This window comes from Sinohyriopsis cumingii, chromosome 5 (assembly GCF_028554795.1).
Source record: "Sinohyriopsis cumingii isolate HCF-2022 chromosome 5, ASM2855479v2, whole genome shotgun sequence".
In the NCBI taxonomy this organism is placed as follows: domain Eukaryota; kingdom Metazoa; phylum Mollusca; class Bivalvia; order Unionida; family Unionidae; genus Sinohyriopsis; species Sinohyriopsis cumingii.
Genome location: NC_142965.1, coordinates 88105000 through 88128935, shown reverse-complemented (window position 1 = coordinate 88128935; position 23936 = coordinate 88105000). Strand labels below are relative to the sequence as shown.

The following is a 23936-nucleotide window of genomic DNA, read 5'->3' as shown; positions in this document are numbered from 1 at the left end:
CAAATTACATCAGATTATAGAAATAGTGATGTCATGTAAAAGAAAACGATCTCGAACATCTCATCTCCTATCGATATCGTACCACGTCTGGTATCGAGAACTGGGGGGTGGGGGTGATAATGTTTAGTGATTTTCAAAACTTCGATGAGCAAGTTTAAATTAGGTCTGAACAAAATCGTGTCATTAGCTTGGTTATAAATAATATGATGACATATATAAACCAATAAAACATCCATATAACTTCTACTGAAATAATCACGAATGACCAAGAAAAAGATACTCACCGTAATTTTGGTCATCCAGGCTTGGTACGATTTTCCACCTAATTTTGCTCTCACCAAATCATTTCCTTCATATTCTCCAAAATCGCTTCTCTGCACTTCTACTTACTTTAAAAAAATGATATTGAAAATATTCTCATCTGTCCATTCCATGGAGTCCACGGTTTTTGTTCGAGGTTTTAGCCTAACCATCTGCATGATCTTTGGTTTCTGAGGAAACTTAACTGTTGAAATCGCGCGCGTATATTAACCAATCATATCACGTCTTTTTTCATAGTCATCCAATCAGGATAATCGTTGTTAATATATTTCAGTTTTTACTGCAAATTGGCAACCAATGACTAAGTCAATAGAATATGAAGTTTATAACAGTAATGGAGAGAAGGAAAAAAACGTTAGGACAAAGTCATTGAAAGCTTTTTAAAGCAAATACATTTTGTTGATGCTGGCCAGAAAATATTTTCCCATATTAATCCAGAAATACTCGGATTAAGTACACAAGTATTGAATTAAAGATCTGTATGAACATTTTATACAGTATATCATTTTGAAAAAAGAAGAAAAAATTCACCTTTATTTAAATTTCACTAATATTGTGAGAAGTTTGTATGATAAATTTTCATGAACATTTTATGAATATAATGATATAGATATTTAATATACATTTTTTTAAGAAATACCATGGTATTGCATCAAAGTACTTGAATTGTTCATGAACCATTAGTTCATGACATTTCAGGAACTTCAGAGATATTACAATAGTTCATAAAAATTCATCAGTGTGTTCATGAACTTCAAGTACATGATTCATCAAAATTCTTGAAGTTCATCAGCTTAGTTGAGGAACTTTCATGAACACTTCATGATTGTTCATCAAGTCATGAATTTGTTTTCTTAGGGGCATGACAGTGATGGTGCCTGCTACTTGGATACATGGTCTCAAACTTTCACAAGCTATATATATATATATATATATATATATGAAGAAACTTGTTGCAAGCTAGTTTAAATTTACTTTCTGAAACATACAAGAAAGCTTGCACAAGCTAGTTTTACTTTCTGAAGAAAACAAGCTTGCGCAAGCTAATTTTACTTTCTGAAGAAAACAAGTAAGCTTGCGCAAGCTAGTTTTACTTTATGAAACAAACAAGAAAGCTTGTGCAAGCTAGTTTTAATTTCTGAAGCAAACAAGAAAGCTTGTACAAGCTTGTGAAAGCTTGTGCAAGCGTGTGGTTATATCCAGCTATCTTGGCTAAGCCTGCACTTGCTTGTATAAGCTTGCGCAAGCATCCATGTTAGCTTATAAACATCAAACTAGCTTATCGCAAGCTTACCGCAAGCTTGCCACAAGCTTTCAGCAAGGATGCATTTTGGTTTGGGTATAGCCACTTTTGTGCTGAAGTATGCTGTTAGATATGTTCATACATACATTTTTTTGTCACCGCTCCAGTGACCTAAGTGGTTAGAATGTTCACCTCAGATATGGATGGTTGGGGGATCGAACCCTGGCTGAGTCATACCAAAGAGTTATAAAAATGGTACTAGCAGCTGTCTTGCTAGGTGCTCAGCATTAAGAGGTTAGTGTTAGGACTGGTCAGTCTGGTGTCAGGATAATGTGACTGGGTGGGACATCATGCTACATGTCTGCGGCATGATGCCCAAGTGCTAGACATCATATAAACTGCCACACTGCCAACATCATAGTGATATGACTGCAAAATTGTTAAAACTATGCTAAAAATCTAAATCACACACACATTCTTTTGTCCAACAATACGACATAAGTTGGATCGTTGCAATTAACTGGTGTTTATGCAATCAGATGAGCAATATCAGGCCCTCATGGGCTCCTTGTTACATATGCTACATGGAGGTTGGTGCAAGCATTTCCTAAATACATGTAGTTTCTAAATTTTAGCCCCATTAAAACAGTTGATGTTTTGCTTTACCATAAAAGGGTTGAAGTCTGGAATGTTCCTTCTGGATCTTGCTATCTCTAAAGTGTAGTGTTTACCAGTTGTCTAGTGTTTAATTTATAATTCTTTCCTTCTCAGAAATAGTTTTCCTTATAAATTAATAAGTAATAATTTCAATACTGAATGTTGTATTTCTGCAAATTTATTTCCTGAGAAACTGTGTCTTGTTATGAAATCCACCATTGAAAATAAAATATGCCATCAATCATCAATGACATGGCACTTTGAGTCAGCAAATACAACAAACCTTGAAATTTGCTCTGCATTTAGATCAGCCTGAAAAGTTAATTTAGGTATTTGAACCAAATTTTTCAGTATATGTTGCATGTGCCATTAGCACAGTCAACATTTTATGATGGCATGTTCAATCAGTATAAACTATGCTGTTCTTACAAGTTCTGGATGTTTGGACACATTTGAAATAATAGTACTTGACTTGACTACTGTGAGGACAATCTCTCAAATGCAATATACACAAATGCACTTTAAACAGCTATTTTGATGCATTAGGAAATGCACCATTACCATATTGATGTTTAAAGCTCAGTCTGGTTACAGAATGATCCTCATTGTGGCTTTTAGGTTGCTTGTGAGTGATACTTACGTGAAGGATTAGGATTTTATATGCAAATTAAGCATTTTATATGCAAATTAAGCATTTAATATTAAATGCAAATTAAGCATTTTATGTGAAAGTTATGCATTTTATATGCAAATTAAGCATTTCATCTGCAAATTAAGCATTTCATTCATCTGCAGATTAAGCATTTCATCTGCAGATGAGGCAATTCACTTATAAAAACAGTACTGGTATGCTTTGATTATAAGCGAAATGTGAGCCATTCACTTACTACATTTATAGGTCAGTTATAAGTGACATATAGGTGAATTAGGCATTTCACTTAAAAGTGTGGTATACTTCACTTAAAAGTGAAATTAAGTCTTTCACTTACTACACTTATTTGTGAGATGAAAGTGAATTCCTGCTAAATTCAATGAAATTTATGCTTTAAAAGAGCTCCTCCCTCTCTCCTCTTGCCCCTACCCAACAGGAAATTGTGTCATTATATAAAGTCATAAGTTTATAAAATGTATACATATAAATGACTATAAGTTCAGACCTTGTAGAAATCTTCAACAGTTCAATTTAAATGTTAATTTTTTAATGATGTCCAACACATAAGCCTGCTGCTTTGAGCCACCACATTTGAAACCGTTTTCTTCATATAAAACTGTAAGTCGAAATAACAAGAAAAAGTGATAGACATGAAGATAATTTATTCCCCATTAGTGAGAAAATAAAAGTTTTCTTTTGAACATACTTTGTGTGACGATTGTTATGGTTGGGGTGGGGTGCTCCCAATATTTTATTTAAACTGTTATAGAAGTCCCACCCAGGCTCGTTTTTGTTGGAAGTTAAATTTAGTGAAAGATAGATGTAAAACTCCGAGCCCCCAATCAGCAATGCCGACAGAGGGTTAAATATACAAAAGGGTTGAAATTCAGTGAATAACAATTTAATAACAATTCAATAATCAAATGACTCAAATTTCCAATTACACTCCTTTTGCTCGACCCTTTAATAAGCCTATTGCATCACTTGATTAGCAGTGTGAGATTGATTTCCACCTGTCCTTTTATTTCTGCTCATCTGTTGTATCCTTTCTCTCTCCTAATTCGCCCAATTCCCTCTCGTCCTCCTCGACTTTTACTAGACCCCTTCTCTGCCTCCTCGACTTTCTCCCCCATGACTGCACTTCTGTCGACTTTGACTGTTTTGACTAGTCTCTCTTCCGTCTCCAACTCTTGAAGACTTGGGATTCGATGGAACCAGAAGTTCTATGTCCCCTAAAAAGCTTCCTGGGAAAACACAAGGACAGTGCAATCTTTTTCATTAGCCCTCTCATCTCACACTACACACAGCCTATTATCAGATAACGGCTATTAAATTTCTTCAGTCACGCATTCGTTCACATTGAGATACCCATACATTCTTGTATGGTAAAACAAATGTCATAATACAGCATGGTATCAATTACTTATGCATACATCCGTACATATTCCTAATCCTGTTATACTAAACAATATCACAATAATCAGACACATTTCTTTACCTTATGCAAAATACACAAATATTCAAATATCCATGCTCCTATGCGTGCATCCGTCTATAGTAACTAATCTTACATACTTCAACCATTTCCAAATTCACAATTCAAGCCGGTGTAAATTCCAACATAACGCATTAATAAATGCACTGGTTTACTACAAAGTAACCTAATTGCGAATTACAAAATTCTCTGCGTAAGGCTCAAGACCATTTCTCTAATATACATGTAAATAAAACACTACAAAGGTAATTCTACATACTAAACGATCCTAGTAATTAAGTGTACATACTACAAATAATTACAATTATGATGCCGTAATATTCTGCAAAATCGAGCAAAATAACTTACTGACCTTTTCGAAGCTTTGTCTTTCCTTAGAATCTACCTCTAAGTTTTGCTGCCAAATTATGAGTGGCTTCTTCTTGGAGTTAACATTATTGATCAGCAATCCATCTAGGCGAATACTAAATTTTCTTTTACAAGTTGGAAGACATCATTTGGGTCTGATTTGTAATCATGCCATTGAATTTTTGATTGGATATCGATGTGGACCGATCCAGTCAGACTTAGCGGACAATGTCTCTCTCGCTGTCTGTTAATGTGGGGACAGATAAGAACATGTCTCGTTCACCTCATAGACTTTCCTTTCATCCCTGAACAAATTTTTAACATATAGGTGTAATAATGGCAAGCCTTTGTTAAGTGATGCGATCGGTTGCCTTTTCAAATCAAGTTTCCGGTTTCTGGCTGGTCATGGTAGCCTTGCGTAAGAGTTCAACACTAACCCTGTGGCAATGTTTGGAGATCAAACACAGTGCCACAGTAATTTTCCCAAGACAGGTAGATTATAACTTATACATGACTTTATAGCTTGGGCGTAGCAAACATGACACCATAGATGCCAATTCCTGTCTGAATCACAGAGTATGCTATTAGTGTATAAATAGAGGATATTTTAGGTAACATACTCTTCAATTTTGATAGGGATTGGCATCTGTCTTTCATGTAGAGTCACTGCAAGGGTATAGTTGTCATCCAAGCCTTCAGAGCAAGCCCTGACTAAATTGCTTATAATGCAGTTCATTGGAGTTACAAATCAGTATGTTGATAACACATTTATATTCTGATGAAACAAAATTTATTGAAGTCCTGTACATACCCGATTATGAGTTGAGCCCAACTGTAAACTGCACAAACCCATATCTGCTGTTGTATAATGCACTGGCAGATCTGGGTCAATACAGTTTATAAGGAGTAATCAGTTGAACAGATAACATAAACTATGAACTACTGGTGCATTGTATCAGAGCAGGGTCTGTGTTGTCTGTCCTTGTAGAAATCTTCCACATTTCAATTTAAATGTGAATTTTTTAATGATTTCCAACACATAAGCCAGCTTCTTTGAGCCACCACATTTGAAATGTTTACTTAGTATCAAACTGTTAGCCAGAATGACACAGATAAGTGTTAAACTTTAAGATTATTTATTCCCCATGTGAAAAAATACAAGTAAGCCCACAGGCCCATATAGTTGAATTCAAAAGCATGGTTTGACTAGAAGGCACCAAACAACAGTTTTTGTTCAGGATCTAATTACCATTCTACTTCAGCTTGTGCTCAGCATTAAGAGGTTAGTGTTAGGACTGGTCGGCCTGGTGTCAGGATAATATGACTGGGTGTGACATAATGCTACATGTTTGCGGCATGATGCCCCCATGTTAGACATCAGTATATACTGCCATACTACAGACATCATAGCAATATGACTAAAACTGCAAAAGCTACGTTAAAATCCAAACTTACATATAAATGCAGAATGTCCAAAATTCAATCGGCATGTGAACCGTTGAATATTTGTATACTGCATGATGCTGGTAAGCACAAAGAGCAAAGAAAACAAAACTGCCATAGGGAACATTTTGGGATAACATTATTTCATGAATGTAGATGAAATTGGTTTAAATTCTGAAAATGAAAGCAGACAAGTCAGAACTGTTATAGTACTTGCCACAGAAATTTTTCTGGGCTCCCGAGTTTTGCCATTGAAACATATTTTCTGTGTCAAATAATTTTTTAATGTCTAATAAATAATTATGTTCTATAATTTCATTAGAATATATGCACTTGAATGTTGCTGCCAAATAATATTGTTTTAAATGAAGTTTAAGAAAATGATTTATTGTTGAACGCAGAAGAATGTCCTTGTTTACACTATGTGCTTGTGATGTGTTGGTTTGCTCACTTATGTCCCCATTTTGCAATTCACACACACATACACACACACACACATGATCAGAGCTGGAAGTTTTATTTGCAAGTTTATTTTTAAATCTTAAAATATTTAAGACATGATGAAATCCTGTGTTTGTGTGTGTGTGTATGTGTGTGTGTGTTTACAACTCACTGAAATTGATAAATGTTGGAAAGTTATACATTGTTTGGGGGAATAAACATCATAGTAGCACCTTTGTTGAACTTTGTATTTTGCAGTAAACCTTTGACTTGAATTATATTTTTGCAGTGAATTTGTCCATGAATTTAGTGTCCAGTTTTACTCAGCTGATGAAGGTTTACACCACCTTTAAATGACTTGCACACATCACTTATAATTGAAATGTAGACAAGGTATTGATCAATAGTTTTTCACTTAATATATTGTGCTTAATATACAGACTAACATTTCACTTACTACATTACATATGAAAAGCAAAATAACTTGTAAGTTGCCTCTAAGTCCTGTACAAGTCAAGTATATATCTCATAAAAGTTAGAAAAGAGTTATTTCTGTAGTGGTTATGGTGTTCACAAAATATTCAAATTTTAGACAATGCAATTTCAATCCATGGAGTGAAATACCAAATTTATTAAATCCTAAGAATCTGTTGAATTTTGATTAAGGGTTCACATTTCCTCACTGAGAATCCACCAGGCTCTAAATTATTTAAGTCACATACTTTTATAAGAGTTACTTATATTTAATTTATTTTGTGTGCTTGACTTTTGTTTGTGATTGAATGTTATGGTAAGTGTTCTTGCATACTTGACCTTTGTAATGATTATAAGTGGTAAATAAGATGTTAACTAGAATTTGAGTTCAAGGCATAACCATGCTTATGAGTTAGTATAATTTTTCACTAGTTTTTTAGAATATACAATTGATTCATAGGTCAAGTGGAATACATATAAATAGGGGTTTTGGTAAACAAATTATTCATTCCTATTGTAAGATCAGTCTTTGTAATCATTTACAGTTTGTGTTTAGATATAATGTGAAAGAATTATTTAAATGAAATTACAAAATGCTGATTGACATTTGGACTAACACAAGACTCGGGGATTATTGTGTACACATTTAAGACTATTGGTGCATCAGGACATTCAAGACTATCAGTACATCAGGACATTCAAGACAATTGGAATTCATTGAGAACATTCTATACTTTTCAACTTGTGATAGGACATTTAGGATTATTTGGGATTTAATTCACAATATTGTTGTGCCTCTTAAATTTTCACGTTGTAACCTAGAGAAATTATTTATTTGTTGAGTTTATGAAAATTTGCTGCTTTCTGATACATTGTTCAATATCTAGAGTCATAACCTAAAGAGCATTGCTTAGCTGTAACATGGTACTATGTATTTACAGTTTACAAAGTCTTTCAAAAACTGTCGTACAAATACAGAGTTTTAAGAAATACCCTTTTCATTTCAGAAAGAAGATGTGGAATATGTTAATTCCAAGGATCTGTTGGATAATGATACCCGCCTTGTGTATCATGAGAGATTCAAACAGAAAGTCAGCCCCAACTTCACTAGTGTACACATACCAGTGGAAATCTATGATGGAAGTGAGTCAGTGTATAAGAACATCACATTGTATATACAGCCAAAAGTACAGCACTGCTTGCATGCATGCTGTGTGTTCACTTTGTCCCATCAGCTTTACTTATTTATGTTTATGACAGTATCATATATACACACACACACACGCACACACACACACACGCACACACACACATACACATACATACATACATACATACATACATGGGCCACAAAAAACATGTCCCATGGGCATACAGTAGGCACTATCAGATTTGAGATAATTTGAAAAGAGTAATCATTCCTGAATGTAATGCTCTTATTTCATGAAAATATAATGATGGTTATTAAAAGAAATGCAGTTGTTTTAATTCTTAATGCAAGAACTTTATGGTGGTAGAAATTCTTTTTTTTAATGTCATTTATCTATGATGATGTTGTATTGTTCAAACGGCTCAGTGCTGTGGCTGATGCACTTATAAAATGACACAAAAGTTGGAAAACAGCACAGAGAAAATAATAAAGCATCCAGTCACATCCCCAAAGCAATAGAACTTTGGTTGTGGATATTAAGGCATGACAGACACGCTTGTCAACCAATCATTATAACTGAGGTTAGGTTATATAGAAAATATTATTGTAAGTTACAAATATACAAGAAACAGAGCTGAGAGTGTGACAGTATGAGGTGAAATTCCATGAAGGAATATTATTATATAGGTTAGAGAATTATAATTGGTCCTCAGCTGAGATCTGAACTGGGATCCACAAGATGCAAGTCTCATCACCTTGCCTGCATGTACCACATACTCATATTTTCTTAAGTAAGCAAGTGTCCCCAGAAAGGGATGTAACATAGTCGTGAAGATAGTTATATGTGTATAGCAGTCACAATTCCTTGGTGACCCAGAAATTAAAACTCTAAGCATAGTCATTCTGTATTCCCTTGATATACTTACACAGTGTAGGGATCCATTCAGCTCATTAAAAGATTATGAAGGATACAAGTATACAGAGATCTGAAGGTATATTACACAGATTGAAAGGTATATTACACAGATTGAAAGGTACATTACCAGATTGAAAGGTATATTACACAGATTGTAAGGTACATTACCAGATTTGATGGTACAAATTCAGAATGGTTAGCATGTTTTTTGTGGGGTATGCTTCTTAAGGTTGCAGCACCACTATGAAATAAATGATACACGTTGCACTAAATTTAATGCACATGGACATTTGTTGCACAAGATTTTTTACATGGATTTCTAGACCTTTATATAGGTCAGGGGAGCTAAACTGAGTACATGAACAAATCATAATGCCGCCGTGTGTGAGATGTATACTGCACATTCTGTTACCCACTTCCACTGTTTATAAAAATGAACTAACTTGTTTGCATTATTAAACTGTTTAAAACCTCTTGTTTCTGAATTTGGACATTGCATCAGCAAACCTTGTCATTCTGGAAGTCATATTTGGATCCAGTTTTGATTGTACAAATACATAGTTTATATCATAATCATCTTGGTTGAGTTATAAAATAAGTGAGATCCTGGCATACTACTAATGTGGTTTTACATCCAATTAGCATACTGTTCCATACTGAAAGCTGAGTTTCTGATCTGATTTTGATCCGACTTATATTATCAGGACCTAGTACAATTTTGATAGTAAATGAGATCCTTACATATTAATGTGTTAATCTTGCATCTGATTGGCTGAGCTTATTACCACTCCAGTAAACAGTTCTGATCCGATTTTGATAAAATTTGAATATGGTTTTATATTGTCAAAATCTTTGCAGAAAAAGTGTGCAGAGTGTATGCATGATAATAAGAGGTTATAATGCATGTGACTGTCTGAGCTTGTTGCCACTCTTTTTGGCTCATTCCCATTAGAGGGAAATTGCCATTGATCATTAATGAATTATACCCTCTGCTTGGCTCTTTCCTTAGGGGAGAAGTTGCATTCATAGAGTATCGAATCCCGCCATCAGAATGCAAGGAATGATGGTCTTGTTCTGACTTAGGTTAACCTGTTTGTAAATCAAGGTGAGCTCATTTATTGGAATCAAATTCTATGAATAGAGACTTCAAGTAAGGTCAGTATTGTCCTGCAGTCATTGCCTGACCACCATTTGCTGGGCACTGGGGCACTGATCACTGTTCACTGGGTAATGTGTCAGGTAACAGTCACTGAAGATCTGTCACCAGCTCTGAGTAATATACCAAGTTTACAGTTATTGGACCCAAAGCATTGAGCACCAGGCTGTTGTGCACTTGGTGACATTCATCAGGTGTGGTGTTTGATACTTATCTTGTGGTTTCTGCTTCAGGTCATGAAACATCGAGTGTCAGGTACTGGGTTTTGTCAGGGGGCAGTGGGTTTTGATCATTGGTCTAGGTAGATAACACCCCTTAGTTTATGTTACCATTTTATCCCTATGGAGAATGGGCTTCAAATCTGGTGATGGGCTTCAAGTCTGATGATGGGCTTCAAGTCTGATGGTCCATCTTGGGGAAGATATCAGATCGACATTACTCCTTTTTTTGATTGTCCCATTGAACCCTCCTTGACTTGGTGACTTCCACCACCTATTGGTGAATGGGCTATTGTGCTGTCATCTCGTGACACCATCCTCTTCCAGTCTCATCAGTTCCTTTCTAAATCAACATAGGAACAACCATTAAGTTCCCCCACCCTTGTGAAAAGAGATGGGACAAGGCAACCTCAGTCATATAGTCCCTTTTTCCAAGAAGAGAGATCAGATGGAATTGTTCATTTTGGCTCAAAAAAGCAAAGACATATTGAATTTTGGTTGATATTGATGAATTTCTAGAGGTCAGTAAGTCTACACTTTTGAGAATGCAGTAATGAGGCTTACTGCCCCCACCCCCCAGATCTCTGTCATGAAACTTAGTAACTTTGGACATAGTATCCTTTCTAGTGTGGTAGGCTTACTTTAGGTGACTATAAGGTTTTGTTTGTTTCTCTGGTCCATATTTGGCAGAATTTCTTGAAACATCATCAGAAAAGTCAGTTTTGAGAATCCACCCTGTCTACTTAGTATTTATGCATTCCATTGCAGTATTGCTGCTTGACATTCACAGCTGTGTTGGAAATATCCTGATCCCTAATGCTAATGTGAAAAAACATATACAGAGGAACACTTTTGTTGTTGTTTTTTTTAAACACCAGTTTTCAGCACATGATAAGCTGTACATGACATCTAGGGTAACAGGTGGAGGAAGAACCCAGGCAAACACTGGGAAGAACCTTTGACACACATGAAGGTACTGGCAAGCTTTCTCACATAACCATATTGGCCAAGTCTGTGACTTAAACCCATGTGGACAGAGGTGAGATGGCAGTTATTGATAAAGACAGGAAAATGTCTGAAGCACAGGGATATACATTTGTTACTGCATGTATGTGAAGATTTTAAAGTAGGGATGTACAGTATATTGCTTTTCTTTTAATTTTATAGTGTCATCAAGATAATAGTTAATTGGGAACATATCTGAGACTCATGGGGCTTGTTTTTATATACATGAAAACCCTGCATACCCTGATTTTAACCTCACTTTAAGACCAGGCTAATAAAGTTTTCTTTTTTCAAGTCCCATGAGTGGTCTTATTAGTAGGGTGAGTGGTCTTAATTGCAGGGTTTTAATCTATTACATGAACTTGTCTCACTTTGCAAAGATGTTGGTGACATTAGCATTGTTGAACGTTTATCACGTTTGCTGCAGTTATTGCATATTAGAGCATAAATGTGAAAGAATTTGCTTTGCCAATAGATCTGATTTCAGAATTTCCTTTTTCAGCTAGGGTTTTTGCATGCATGTTGTCTTAAACATGATACATTTTATTCATCTAATTTCATGCTAATTACTTCACAAACTGCTAAATTGAATGACATTTTTATCTCATACCTTGTAAATGATTATTCCTTATCAACTTGAGTGTCTTGGTCTCAATGTCTCCAACATGACTGGTTAATTATAAAACAATTGATTTAAGCTAATCATATCACTGGATTCTAAAATAAAATTAAAGACAAGACTGACAGTTCTGTTGGTGAGATTCAGGCCCAGTGTCTTTACCTTTCAGTATATGGTCCAGTCCATTTGACAAATACACATATGGTACAGAATTTAATGTCACAAAATGTTTGTCATCTGTAAAAGATGCTAGTATTTCAAGAAATAGAACTTAAGGTGTGATTTTGTTGTTTACACTTAGCAAACAAGAGATATATGATCATAATTTATTTTATTTTTTTCATGGAGGGGGGTAATGCCATTTCTCAACACAAGGTAGGCTACAAGGCAGACAGTATATGTGGAGGATGAAAGTGGTAAAACACTAGTAAGAACCACTGACCCATGGGAACCTACTGTTAAAATTTCTCACGTACCCACATTGGTCGAGCCTGACTCGAACTCTTGTGGACAGAGGTGAGATAGCATTGATTGGTAAAGATGAACGCTTTAGACCAGATAATGGCCCCAAGTAAAATAAAATTATGAAGCGAAATTTTCAAGCAGAATGCTAAAGACATTCCCAGGGTTTATCATGCCCAGTTTTTCATCGAGAGAGGGTTTACTGGTATTCAGGTTAATGAGAAAACATAATTTTACATCTTCAGATTCAAGCAGATGTCCTTGGAACAAAATAAATAATGTCAGATTATTTCTCACTAAGTTGTTGCTGTAACATTTGTGTCATGAGTGTTGTGTCTAAAAATGGGATGAATTTTATGCCAATCTTATAAGTTTTTAAGATTTTGTAAATTGGTTTTGAGTCAGAATGTTTTTTCTTGGAACCTTAAGAAATATTGTCAGCAACTTAAGAACTGACATTGTCTACATCAGGCAGTGTTTGTTTTATGACATCTATTTACTCCCAGTTTACAGTAGCTTGAGGTCATACAAAACACATGATTGGGTTTTCTTGTTGATTGGCAGATGAAATGGATGTCTGTTTTCTCCAGTTACATCTTGTGCAAGCAACTAATTCTGTACAGAATTTATGCTTACAAGCAAATACTTATAAATTTGTGAACTACCGTATTTACCGTATGTTTTCGGACTGCAACAAATAATTACTTTTTTTGTCGTCCGAATACATATAAAATTCTTTAATTAGGTGTCCGAAAACATACATTTGAAGATAGATGTACCCCCCCCCCATGTCTGTAACGAAGTGACTTCGAATTAATGATTCTGAGGATGCATCACAAAAAGAACCGCCTACGAAGAACGCTGCTCTAGATGACGAGTCTGATTATCTTGAACCTGAGAGTGCTCCAACCGGTTCTGTACGTGGTCACTATAAACATTATACATTAAAGCAAAAGCAGGATATCGTTAACAATGCAAAATGTCTGGGAATTAGACCTACAGCAGACAAATTCAAGATTCTGAAATCCACGGTGAGTACCTGGATGAAAATTGACTTTTCTGCCGATCTGAACTTGAACGGACATTTGCCTAAGTGTGGACGACCCATTTCATATGGACAAGCTATGGATGATAAGATAGCTCAATGGGTGCTCACTCAATGTGACTTGCAAATTCCAGTTAGTGTTGAGGGAATATGTATATGTGCCAAGGAGCTTGTCTCAACAGAATTTCCGGAGAGCAAATTCCCTGCCAGTCGTTCATGGGGAGAGAGTTTCATGAAAAGACATGACTTTGTGCTCAGAAGCAGGACCTCTCTTGCCCAACGTTTAAGGATTTGGAAGAAAAGATTGCTTTGTTCCACAAGTTTGTGATGGATAGACATGAGGAGGACGAGTTTGACAATAAGTTTATTATTAACATGGACGAGACACCGATGTACTTTGATCTTGTGCCATGGAAAGCGGTGGACAAAGAAGGAACGAAAAGTGTTCTGATTCGTACAACTGGCGCGGAGAAGAGACACATTACTGTCGTTCTAGCTGTTGCAGGTTCTGACGACGTATTACCTCCAATGATTATTTTCAAGGGAAAGAGACAGCTAGATCTGAAAGCTCCAAAAGGGTGGATTATCGCAGTTCAAGAGAAAGCATGGATGGATGAAACACTAATGCTGCAATAGATTGAAGAAATTTATTTGCCATTCACCAGAAGAGAGCGATCACTATTAGTTATGGACTCGTTCCATGCTTACATCACTGATGATGTGAAGAAACAGTTGCAGCGCGGAAATGTTGTGCCAGCAATAATACCTGGAGGCTGCACATCCAAATTGCAACCTCTTGATGTGAGCATCAATAAACCTGTTAAGAGCTACCTCCACCGCAGCCGGACGGAATACATCAGGGATGCTACGAATGCATTAATATCATCTAATGAAAGCAGCAACGGACAGATCAAGACAGCCAGCAAACAGACTGTATTGGACTGGGTTATTCGTGCCATGGAGACATGGAGGAAAAGCGCACAATGATAATTAAATCTTTCAAGGTGTGCGGCATCAGTGTCAATCTGAGCGGAAGTGAAAACGCGCTGATCAGAAATGACAAACAATTAAACAATATGGATGATGATACTGATACAGAATTTGAGGGCTTTTTGCCCGAGGACCTACAAAAGGCTATGGACAAGCTACTTGATACTGAATAATATATTTAAATATATTACAGCATTAAATCATATTTCTTTTCATTCTTTGATATTGCTACTTATTGTGAATGGCTTACATACATACATACATAAATATATACATACGATTAAAATTTTTAAATTATATTAGTTCATGGAAGTTTATGATCACAGTAAATAATTATCTACCAAATGAAGCGAATTTTGTATCAGTTCAATTAACGGTAAACACGCTGTGAATTTTACAACAAAACGAGGCAGCAGATCTTCCTAGATTGTGTCAGAAAACATAAATTGTAGAAAAAATTATAGCAGAGCAATGTCCAAAAACTTACAAGGCATTTAGTTATTATATTTTCAAAAAAAACGGTGTCCGAAAACAAATGGTGTCCGAAAACATACGGTAAATACGGTATTTCAATTTGTATGATATTTTGCTTTCAACTCATGCAGAAACAGTTTCAGTGTTGTAACTGATTTTAAGAACATGTGAATTTCCAGCATTATGTTCATGCTGAATGACCAGTTCTTGTTCATGTCCTATGTTACAACTCATCTTCTTCCAATTACCCTACTCCGTTGTATTTCCATACTGCATAAAACTGTGTGATCAAAACAAGAACATCATGTAACAGTTAAAAGAATCTGTGTACATTGCATGTAGAAACAGTACTTGAATGTTAAGCATAGCTGGATGGCCAGCACATGTGATTTGAAGATATTGAGGGAAGTACAGTTAATTGCAATTTGTGGCAGAGCATTCCAGATTCGAATACCATCTGGGAAGAAGGAATGGTTGTAACTGTTTGGCCTTGTAAATGGGGCACAGTATTTCTGGCTTTGGCCTTGTTGATTGTGTTGGTATTAGGTATCCTGATGGTACATCCAGAATGTCATGATAACTCTAGCTTGTGCTTTTCTCTCATGGAGGGTGGGCGGCTGTAGTTGTAGCATAGCTGTAACACTGCTTGTTCTGTATTGATCTCCATTGATTAACGTTGATGCACTGTGATTTACCATCCCACTTTGTTGATGTATTGATTAGATTTCAAGTTTAAATAACATTTTTTTGACAGTGTATTGAGAAGAATTTCTTAACAGTAATTCTTTTAGAATAAAGAAAGGAGTTTTCATATGCAATCAGTAAAGTAAAATTGTTCTTTTATGGGCATAACAGATAACCAAGATTAACATGTATTCTATTGTCCAGTTTGACGTCACATTTTTTTAGTGGCAATGACATGCTGCAAAAATAATAGAAAATTGTTAAAATGACCCAGCTTAAATTAATTATACTTGAGGTGATATAATGAGACAGTGGGTGCTTCCATTTGCCAAATGGAAAGGAGAAGTTCTTGCCATGGATGTAACAAAGATTACACAAGTTTACATTGCCCAAATTAGGAATATTAAACCAATATAAATTCAGAAAGGAGGATGTAAAAATGTTCCATCAACTTAAATATTTGAGGTTGTTCATATTTTTATTTGGAGAGTCCTCTAATCTATTTCTTCATCTTAAGTAAAAATGGCATCTTGTTAAAACTCCAACCAGTTAATGACTACAGCTTTTATGAACTAATCTGAATGTTCAATATAGTAAGCAAGAACAGTGCTTTGGTATTTGTTTTATCGCACAACATCAGTCGGACATTTGTAACAATTTTGCTAAACTTGTTGGACAAAGATTCCATTTGTGTCCTATGTTACATCTTTTGTTAAACAAGAAAAAGTAAATTTGTTACAATCATTGTTTCCCTTTACCCTCATTTGTGCACCAGAGTCACCCAAATTTTCCTTTTGACCTCTTTTCTGGCACTAAGGTTTGTTTTTCACTCGGTCGGACCCCATGTTCTGACACCAAATTTAACTTTTGACCCTCAATCTTGCACCCTATGGGGAAACTGTTGTCACAAAGTACGTATGATGAACTATCTCCTTCATGTGGAAGAAATTTACTCCAGATATGTTTCAGAACTAAGTAACATCTGCAGCTTATAGTAGCTATTAAATTTTTTAGCATTTTGAGTTGTAACAGGAATTTTTATGATATCAAATTGTGTACCATATATTATTTAATTTTGTGCATGTGTTATAAATACATCCATATTCTTCTTTACCTATTTGTCAAGTGCGCTGAGTCCAGACATTGAAATAAAAGGTTATATTGCAAGGGCATGCTGTTTGCTTTATGAAGTATGTAATTTTAGCATGAAATAAAGATGTGCCTATGCCAACACCATCGTATCATTCGATATTCTACAATACCCTTTATATCTTGTTTTCCTCCAGTTAAACTAATTCCACAATGGACATCTCAGAAAAAGATTCCAAGGGGTATGACATTTGGAATGCCTTGCACACATTTTTATGTTGTAAATAGTGCCTGAAATCCATCACTGTGCATTGTAATGCAGCTCAAAACTGTTGGGGAAATCCATAACATTTTGGGGAGATACTTTCCATTATCACACAAAGCTTGTTCAAGAAAACTATCAACAAATGGGAATGCAAAGGAATATTAAGTGGTAATGTTGCGAAATATGAAGTTATACAATTTTTCATCTCAGAAGAATCAATTGAAATTTATGACAGTTTTCCAAAGATTTCATGTCCAAACATAGCCAGCTCATTCAGAACTTAGAATTAAGCTTGTTTTGTTGTTCCGTCAGAATATAGGCAGGATTTAATATGAGCTTGCTGTTTCTTCATTTTTTACATTAGGTCCCTTCCTAATATAGAGGATATCATTAAAGTGTACTCTAAAAATTAATTTCAGTGTAACTTGGAAGATTTATGGCATTGCATCGAAACCAAGGCTTCTTCGCATGTAATGCATTTTTTGGCAATTGCATGATATCAGAATGGTTTTGTTTTCTTGCAGACAGCAAGCAAACTGGCACTGGTATTAGTCCATCTCAGGGCTTTCCTAATTATATCTCTGCCCTTTATAAGATAAAGGTGTACTTTTAAACTTACTTGGCATGATATAGCCAAGATTGTACTGATATGCAGTTTAATCCTGCGTTAGTGTGTGTGTGTGTGTGTGTATATACATGTATATATATACATACACACACACAGACACCCCATCATATAACACAGATATTCTCATGGATTTCTTTTTGGGATGAATGTAGTTTAGATATTCATCCCATCTGAATATAAGGCAACCCTGTTTTTAGCATGGTACAGACACTTTTATGTCTCTACAGACCAGAGTACTGGTGATTCCTTTCACATGATTATCAACTAGATATTATCCTGAAAACTTGCAGATATTGCTGATAATAATGGGTATAATAAAGGATCTTATATAGATAAATATCATGGCCACTCATTTAAGAAGCAGAAACAGATGAGTATGTTTATTGCCTTTGGGTGAGTAGAGAAAGTATGGTGTCTCAACGGTTCCCATGCCTGATGTGTGACCTTGATGCTATATAACCTACTTTTGTTGCTGTGCCATGAAACGTAAAATCTTTGACGAGTATAGTACATACACACAGCCAGAAAAGATCAGGGAATCCTTAGATATACCTGTAGTTGCCCTTGACAAAGTTACTTTCTTCTAGGAAGAAGTTGATACTGTGGAGTTGCACTGTTGTGTAGTCATGGATTAGTTTGGCTGCCATAGCATGCATGAGTGATCTTTCTGAAGCGCCATTATTCATTTACACAGCTTACATAATTTTGTAGAGTAAGTAGCCAGCAGTGTTAATTAGTTGAACAAATGCTTTCATGTCATATCCTTCAGTGAAAATATGCATTTCCGTGCAGTAATTTTCTGCTTGAATATTTGATATGTATCACAAGATGGATGCAAGTGCACTGCAGCACACTGCAGTTATCTTTTAGCTAAAGTTTCACTGAGTGAATATAGCACATTTCTGTATATGATTTTCATGGAGTGCAGTCTGGTACTGAATAGTTATGCACTGTATTAAATAGAGTAGAGACTGAGTTTGGCACTGTTTTGGTCATTTAGAAACATGCTAAGTTTAAAGTCACCCAAAATTATCTTCGTATGTTAAGTTTTTGATTTGTGCTGTACCTACTGTAGAGCCTTTCTTTATGGCTTGCCTTGCTGTAAGTCCTGGTGAGTTTATGGTTTGGCCATGCGTGCATTGTCGGTTGTCTGTATGTCAATATTTACTTGTTTCCACTCTGAAGGCTACATTTATTTTTAGGACAATAGATTCATATTTATATCTCTGACAGATTTGGCCCTCAGTGGCCAAGTGGTCTAAAGTGCTTTCCGTTATGGATTGCTGCCATCTCACCTCTGTCTGCATGGGTTCGAGTCTTGGATTCGGCCAATGTTGGTATGTGAGAAAGCTTGCCAGTAGCTTCTCGTAGGTCGTTGGTTCTTTCCTGGGTTTTCCCGGGTTCTTCCTCCACAATTAATACTGGCCACCATGTATAGCCTATCGTGTGCTGAAAAATGGTGTTAAACCCCACAGCAACTAACAGATTTAAATAAGAGTGAGATCAATGTCATTAATGAGGCAATCGTACATCTGATTGCATACATTTGTTACCGCTTGGTTGGCCATATTTCTGATTAGATTTTTTACGCATGGAATATATGCTTATGTCATTAAGATCTCCGATGGATTTGAAAATAAATGTAATCCACATGCAGCAGTATTGCATCTGATTGGCTTAGAATGTTACTGTCGTTATTTCTGATCTGATTTTGATGAGAATTGGAATATTTACTTAATTTTTAATGTTTCCTTAATGTAATGAAGATCTTTGACAAGTTTGCTTTAAAGTGAAATCCATATATATTATTGAGGTAATCTTTAATCTAATTGCCTGAGCTCATGAACTTGTTACATCTTTGGAAGCCATATTTCCAATTTGGTTTTGATTCCAATTAAAATACATACAGTGGAACCCCGCTATAACGCGATAATTGGGGTAAAAAAATTGGATCGTGTTAATATCGGGGTCGCGTTAATGCGGGGTTTTACCATATTTTACTTTTTTCAGAGAACAACTCACTGGCACATATATGTGATTCATGTTTAATGTGCATGATGAATAGGGTATCAACACCGTTTACTATCGTGCGATCATGGCATGCAGTTCATCTATAATGCATGTAATTCCATTGAAATATTGCATGCATATTTACGATATTTAATAATTTTTTCCTCAGATCATTGTATCTGAATTAAACGTCTAATATACAGCATGAACAAGAGTATCAACAACGTTTACTTGCTGTCTGATATCGTACCATCGGGGCTTGCAATTAATCCATAATATATGTAATTCCATTGCCAAAATTGCATACATGTAAAACTATTCAATAATTTTGTCACACATCATTATGTGTCTGAATTCAATGGGAAAAATTAACAGCAAAATTAGGTTAAGAAAGACGAAGCACGTGTACAGTTCATTACGTTCTGGGATCTATGAACGGTGTCTGTACAAATTTCATACTGCTAAAATTTTCTTATATGTGTTTCCGTGTACATTTATCCATTGCAAATTTCCAATAATTAACGCTTTTACGCCTATTCGTTTGAAAGACTACAGCAAGAATAATAAACCGTCAACACATGCTTTCAGCTTGCATATAAATTTTACTTCATATTTTGTGAATATCAAAAAAACTTGAAAACTACTATACTAATTACTGTGCAAAGTGCAGAAAACGACTTGTGTTTGTGAACTTGCTTTTCCATAACGGTAAAATATTTTTATAAAAAATAGGAAATTAATAATGAGTTCATAAACAAACAGCATACCTAAGAACTAAGTGCACTTGGCCTGCGATGGTCACGAGACACGTTTATGAAAACAAATTTAAGCTGAACGCATGTAAAATTTCATACTCTTTCAATTTCTCCCTAATAAAGATGACATTATTTACTGATCAACTGATTGTGTCTAATAACACCGCCAAGCCCAGCAAACATCTTGGTGGCTTTCTTTTTTTTAATGTTTATTAAATTGTGAGAATCTTTTATCAACCACCGCATTGTCTGCTGCTTTGTTGTGTGTGCAGTTAAAGAAGAAACACATGTCAGCTATTGTTTAAGCAATGATTGTATAAAGAATTAATTGAAGACAATCACAAAGACAACTTACTGGCTTTACTCATGGATCAGTAATAAGTAACATTTCCGATAATGTTTATTTTGGCACAACACTTCAAGAACCTGGTGAAATTGTTAAATTTCAGAAGCCAAGCCACGATCATATTAGATTCGAATTTGTACGCAAACTCTTCCCCAAAATGGTAATAAACATTTTACACACTATTTCTCGTACTTTTAAAAAAGTATATTTCCGGGTACAAGAAAAATACATGTACATGTATTCAAAATGTCAGGAACCACGCCACGATCGTATTATATTCGAATTCATACACGATGTCTTCCCCAAAAATGATAATAAATTTTTTTTTTCGCAAAGTGCGGAGAACAAATTGCGTTTGTGAACTTGCTTTTCCATAATGGTAAAATATTTTTTTAATAAAAAATAGGAAATTAATAACGAGTTCGTAAGAAAACCTCATACAGATGTAAAACCCGATAATGATAATAAATTGTTATACACTATTTCATTTACTTTGAAGAAAAATTTTTTTTTTCATGTGTGAATGAATATACAAAATTTCGGGAGCCACGCCATGACCGCGTTATATCCGAATTCGCATTACAGCTGGGCGCGTTATAGCAGGGTCCCACTGTACATTGGTTTACGTCATCATCAAGATCAGGACTTTGATGATGGGTGAGATCAATGCGTATCAATAAGGGAATCATGCATCTGATTGACTGAGCTTGTTGTCAGTCTGCAGGCCATGTGTCTTCTCCAGTTTCGATCAAATTTAGAATATATACTTGTATCACTATGCTCTTGGCCGAGTTTGATAATGAATGAGATTCATATATATTGAGAAAGTGATCTTGCATCTGATTGGCTGATCATGTTAAAACTGAAAGCCTTAAATCTGATCCATTTTGTTTTGCCAGACCTTTTTTTGATTTACGTGCTTTTATCAGGTTCTTGATTCAATTTGATAGTCAGTGAGATTCACATATTTTATGGAGGCATTCTTACATCCAATGCACTGAGCTGCATTCTTGAAGCCATATTTCGGAACTGATATTTAGATCAAACTGGCCATTTTCTTTTTTGAAATCATTTTGTTCAGAATATAGAAAATTGGATAAATTTGTGAGATTGTTTACATACTTTGTGTTCTTGAAATACTACATAAGCCTGCTTAATGAAGTATTCAACTGTTTTTGTTGTCTAAGCAGGTGAGCAGTATCAGTCCAATATATTCCTTTTCGTTTGAGTAAAACTTGGATGAAAATGTCAGTCCCTTTTTACCAATCCATTTCCTCTGTTCATAATGACCTTCTGTCTATTATTTAATTCTTTTATTAAGTAGCACAGATGTTAATACATTTATTGAACCATTTAAGAGACTTAAATTCAGACTTTGGATTGTGTTTGCAAATAACAAATATTTACTATTTGCAAGTGCAATATTCAGGTTAAAGAACTTGTTTGTGTTATTTGTAGAGTTTGAAAATGTTAGAATATGAGGCTAATAAAGCATAATCACCATGATTGTCACCAGTTGTTACAATTGCACATTTTTCCCAAGAAGTGTTGACAGTTTTTCAATGATCTGAAGTGTATAACAGTGGTTTTTTCCACTTCAGTTGATGAAATGTTTTTACCACTCTTTTATGAATTGTATTAGAAAACCAACACTATTTCAGACTAGAAGTCTGCATTAATTGAAACATTTAAATTATCTATACACATCTTAAGAATTTCAGACACTATGAAAATAAGCATACTTGTTCCATCGTAAAAACTCAATTAGTCCATTGTTGAATTTACCTTTCTCTGCTTACAGTTCTATTTTATATGCGAGATATACAATGTTATTTCCAAATAAGTTGAGTTTAATTTTGTTTGAGAAAATTACTTTATCTGCTGGAATTTTATTTTTATGAGCTTCATCCATTAAGATGTGTTTTTGTAACCAATAATTTGTGTATTTTTTCTTTATAATAGAAATTCTAGCTTCAATACACATAAAGTGTACTGGCCATTTTGCCTCCCCCCTTGCATATTTCTAGGTGCCACTGATTATGATAGGCGTAGACAGGCCTTTGCTACACTGTGGTAGGGTGTGTTAGATGATAACTGATGTACAGCTGTTCAAATTACCATCTAAAATGGGTTATTTAGAAAAGGAATGCAATATATACTGCAGGCTAAAAAAAATGCATGTAGACATAATTTGTACCTGTGATGTTAATGAAAATTGAGCCATTTGACCTGCCTTAGATTGTAATGCAAAAAGCATCCATACTATTTAGCATTTGTCACTGGATGGCACTTAGTACCTCCTACATCAGAACAAGTCTAAAATGTTCCAACACTCAAGTCTAACATGATCTAACACTCAGCACCCTACACCAGAAGAAGTTGAACTTGGTCAGTCCACTTTTTGTGGAATGTTGCATGTATATACAAATAGTATCACAATGATCTTTGACTTTACACTTACATTCTCATTTTCTTTGATCGTTAAGGTTTTTCCTGTTTGAATTTTTTAATTGGAACCATCATATTTTAAATGTATTAAGAATGACTGAGAATTCTTTAAATGATAAACCAAGTTTTGAAGAATTCTCAGGAACACTGACCATATTTTTGAAGCAGATAAATTCAGATAAAAATGAAACCCGTAGAGACTTTTTATTGCAAGTGGTGTAACAACATTGATATGAAGCACTAATTCTGATCTCTTTTCAGATGTAGAGATTTTAAATGGACTGAAGTGGTCAGGTGCATTGGATCAGATTTTTAGAGAAAATTTTGATAATGATCCACACATTCTATGGCAGTATTTTGGCAGTCAAACAGGATTTATGAGGACACTACCTGGTAGGTATATTGAAAACTGTTACTTTGTTGTTTATGCACCTGATTATTGATACAGGCAAATACAGGAATGAATGTAAAGCGCGTGTGCAGTTTAGAAACCCCTGGACATTTCACATGTTACAGAAATTGATAAAACAACATTTAAGAGACTTCTTCCCTCCTTGGTCAGGAACATGACTTAAGGATATCAATCTAATATCTGTTGTATA

At 35.1% G+C, this 23936-nt stretch overlaps 1 protein-coding gene across 1 annotated transcript in view; it reads left to right on the top strand.

Moving 5' to 3' along the window:
- Nucleotides 1-23936, top strand: part of LOC149799696 (voltage-dependent calcium channel subunit alpha-2/delta-1-like) — a 230274-nt gene that overhangs the window by 67486 nt on the left and 138852 nt on the right. Inside the window, exons 5-6 of the mRNA XM_089959053.1 lie at nucleotides 8082-8217; nucleotides 23596-23727. Of these exons, the coding sequence (XP_089815179.1) occupies nucleotides 8082-8217; nucleotides 23596-23727 (268 nt within the window). The remainder of the gene's footprint in view (nucleotides 1-8081; nucleotides 8218-23595; nucleotides 23728-23936) is intronic.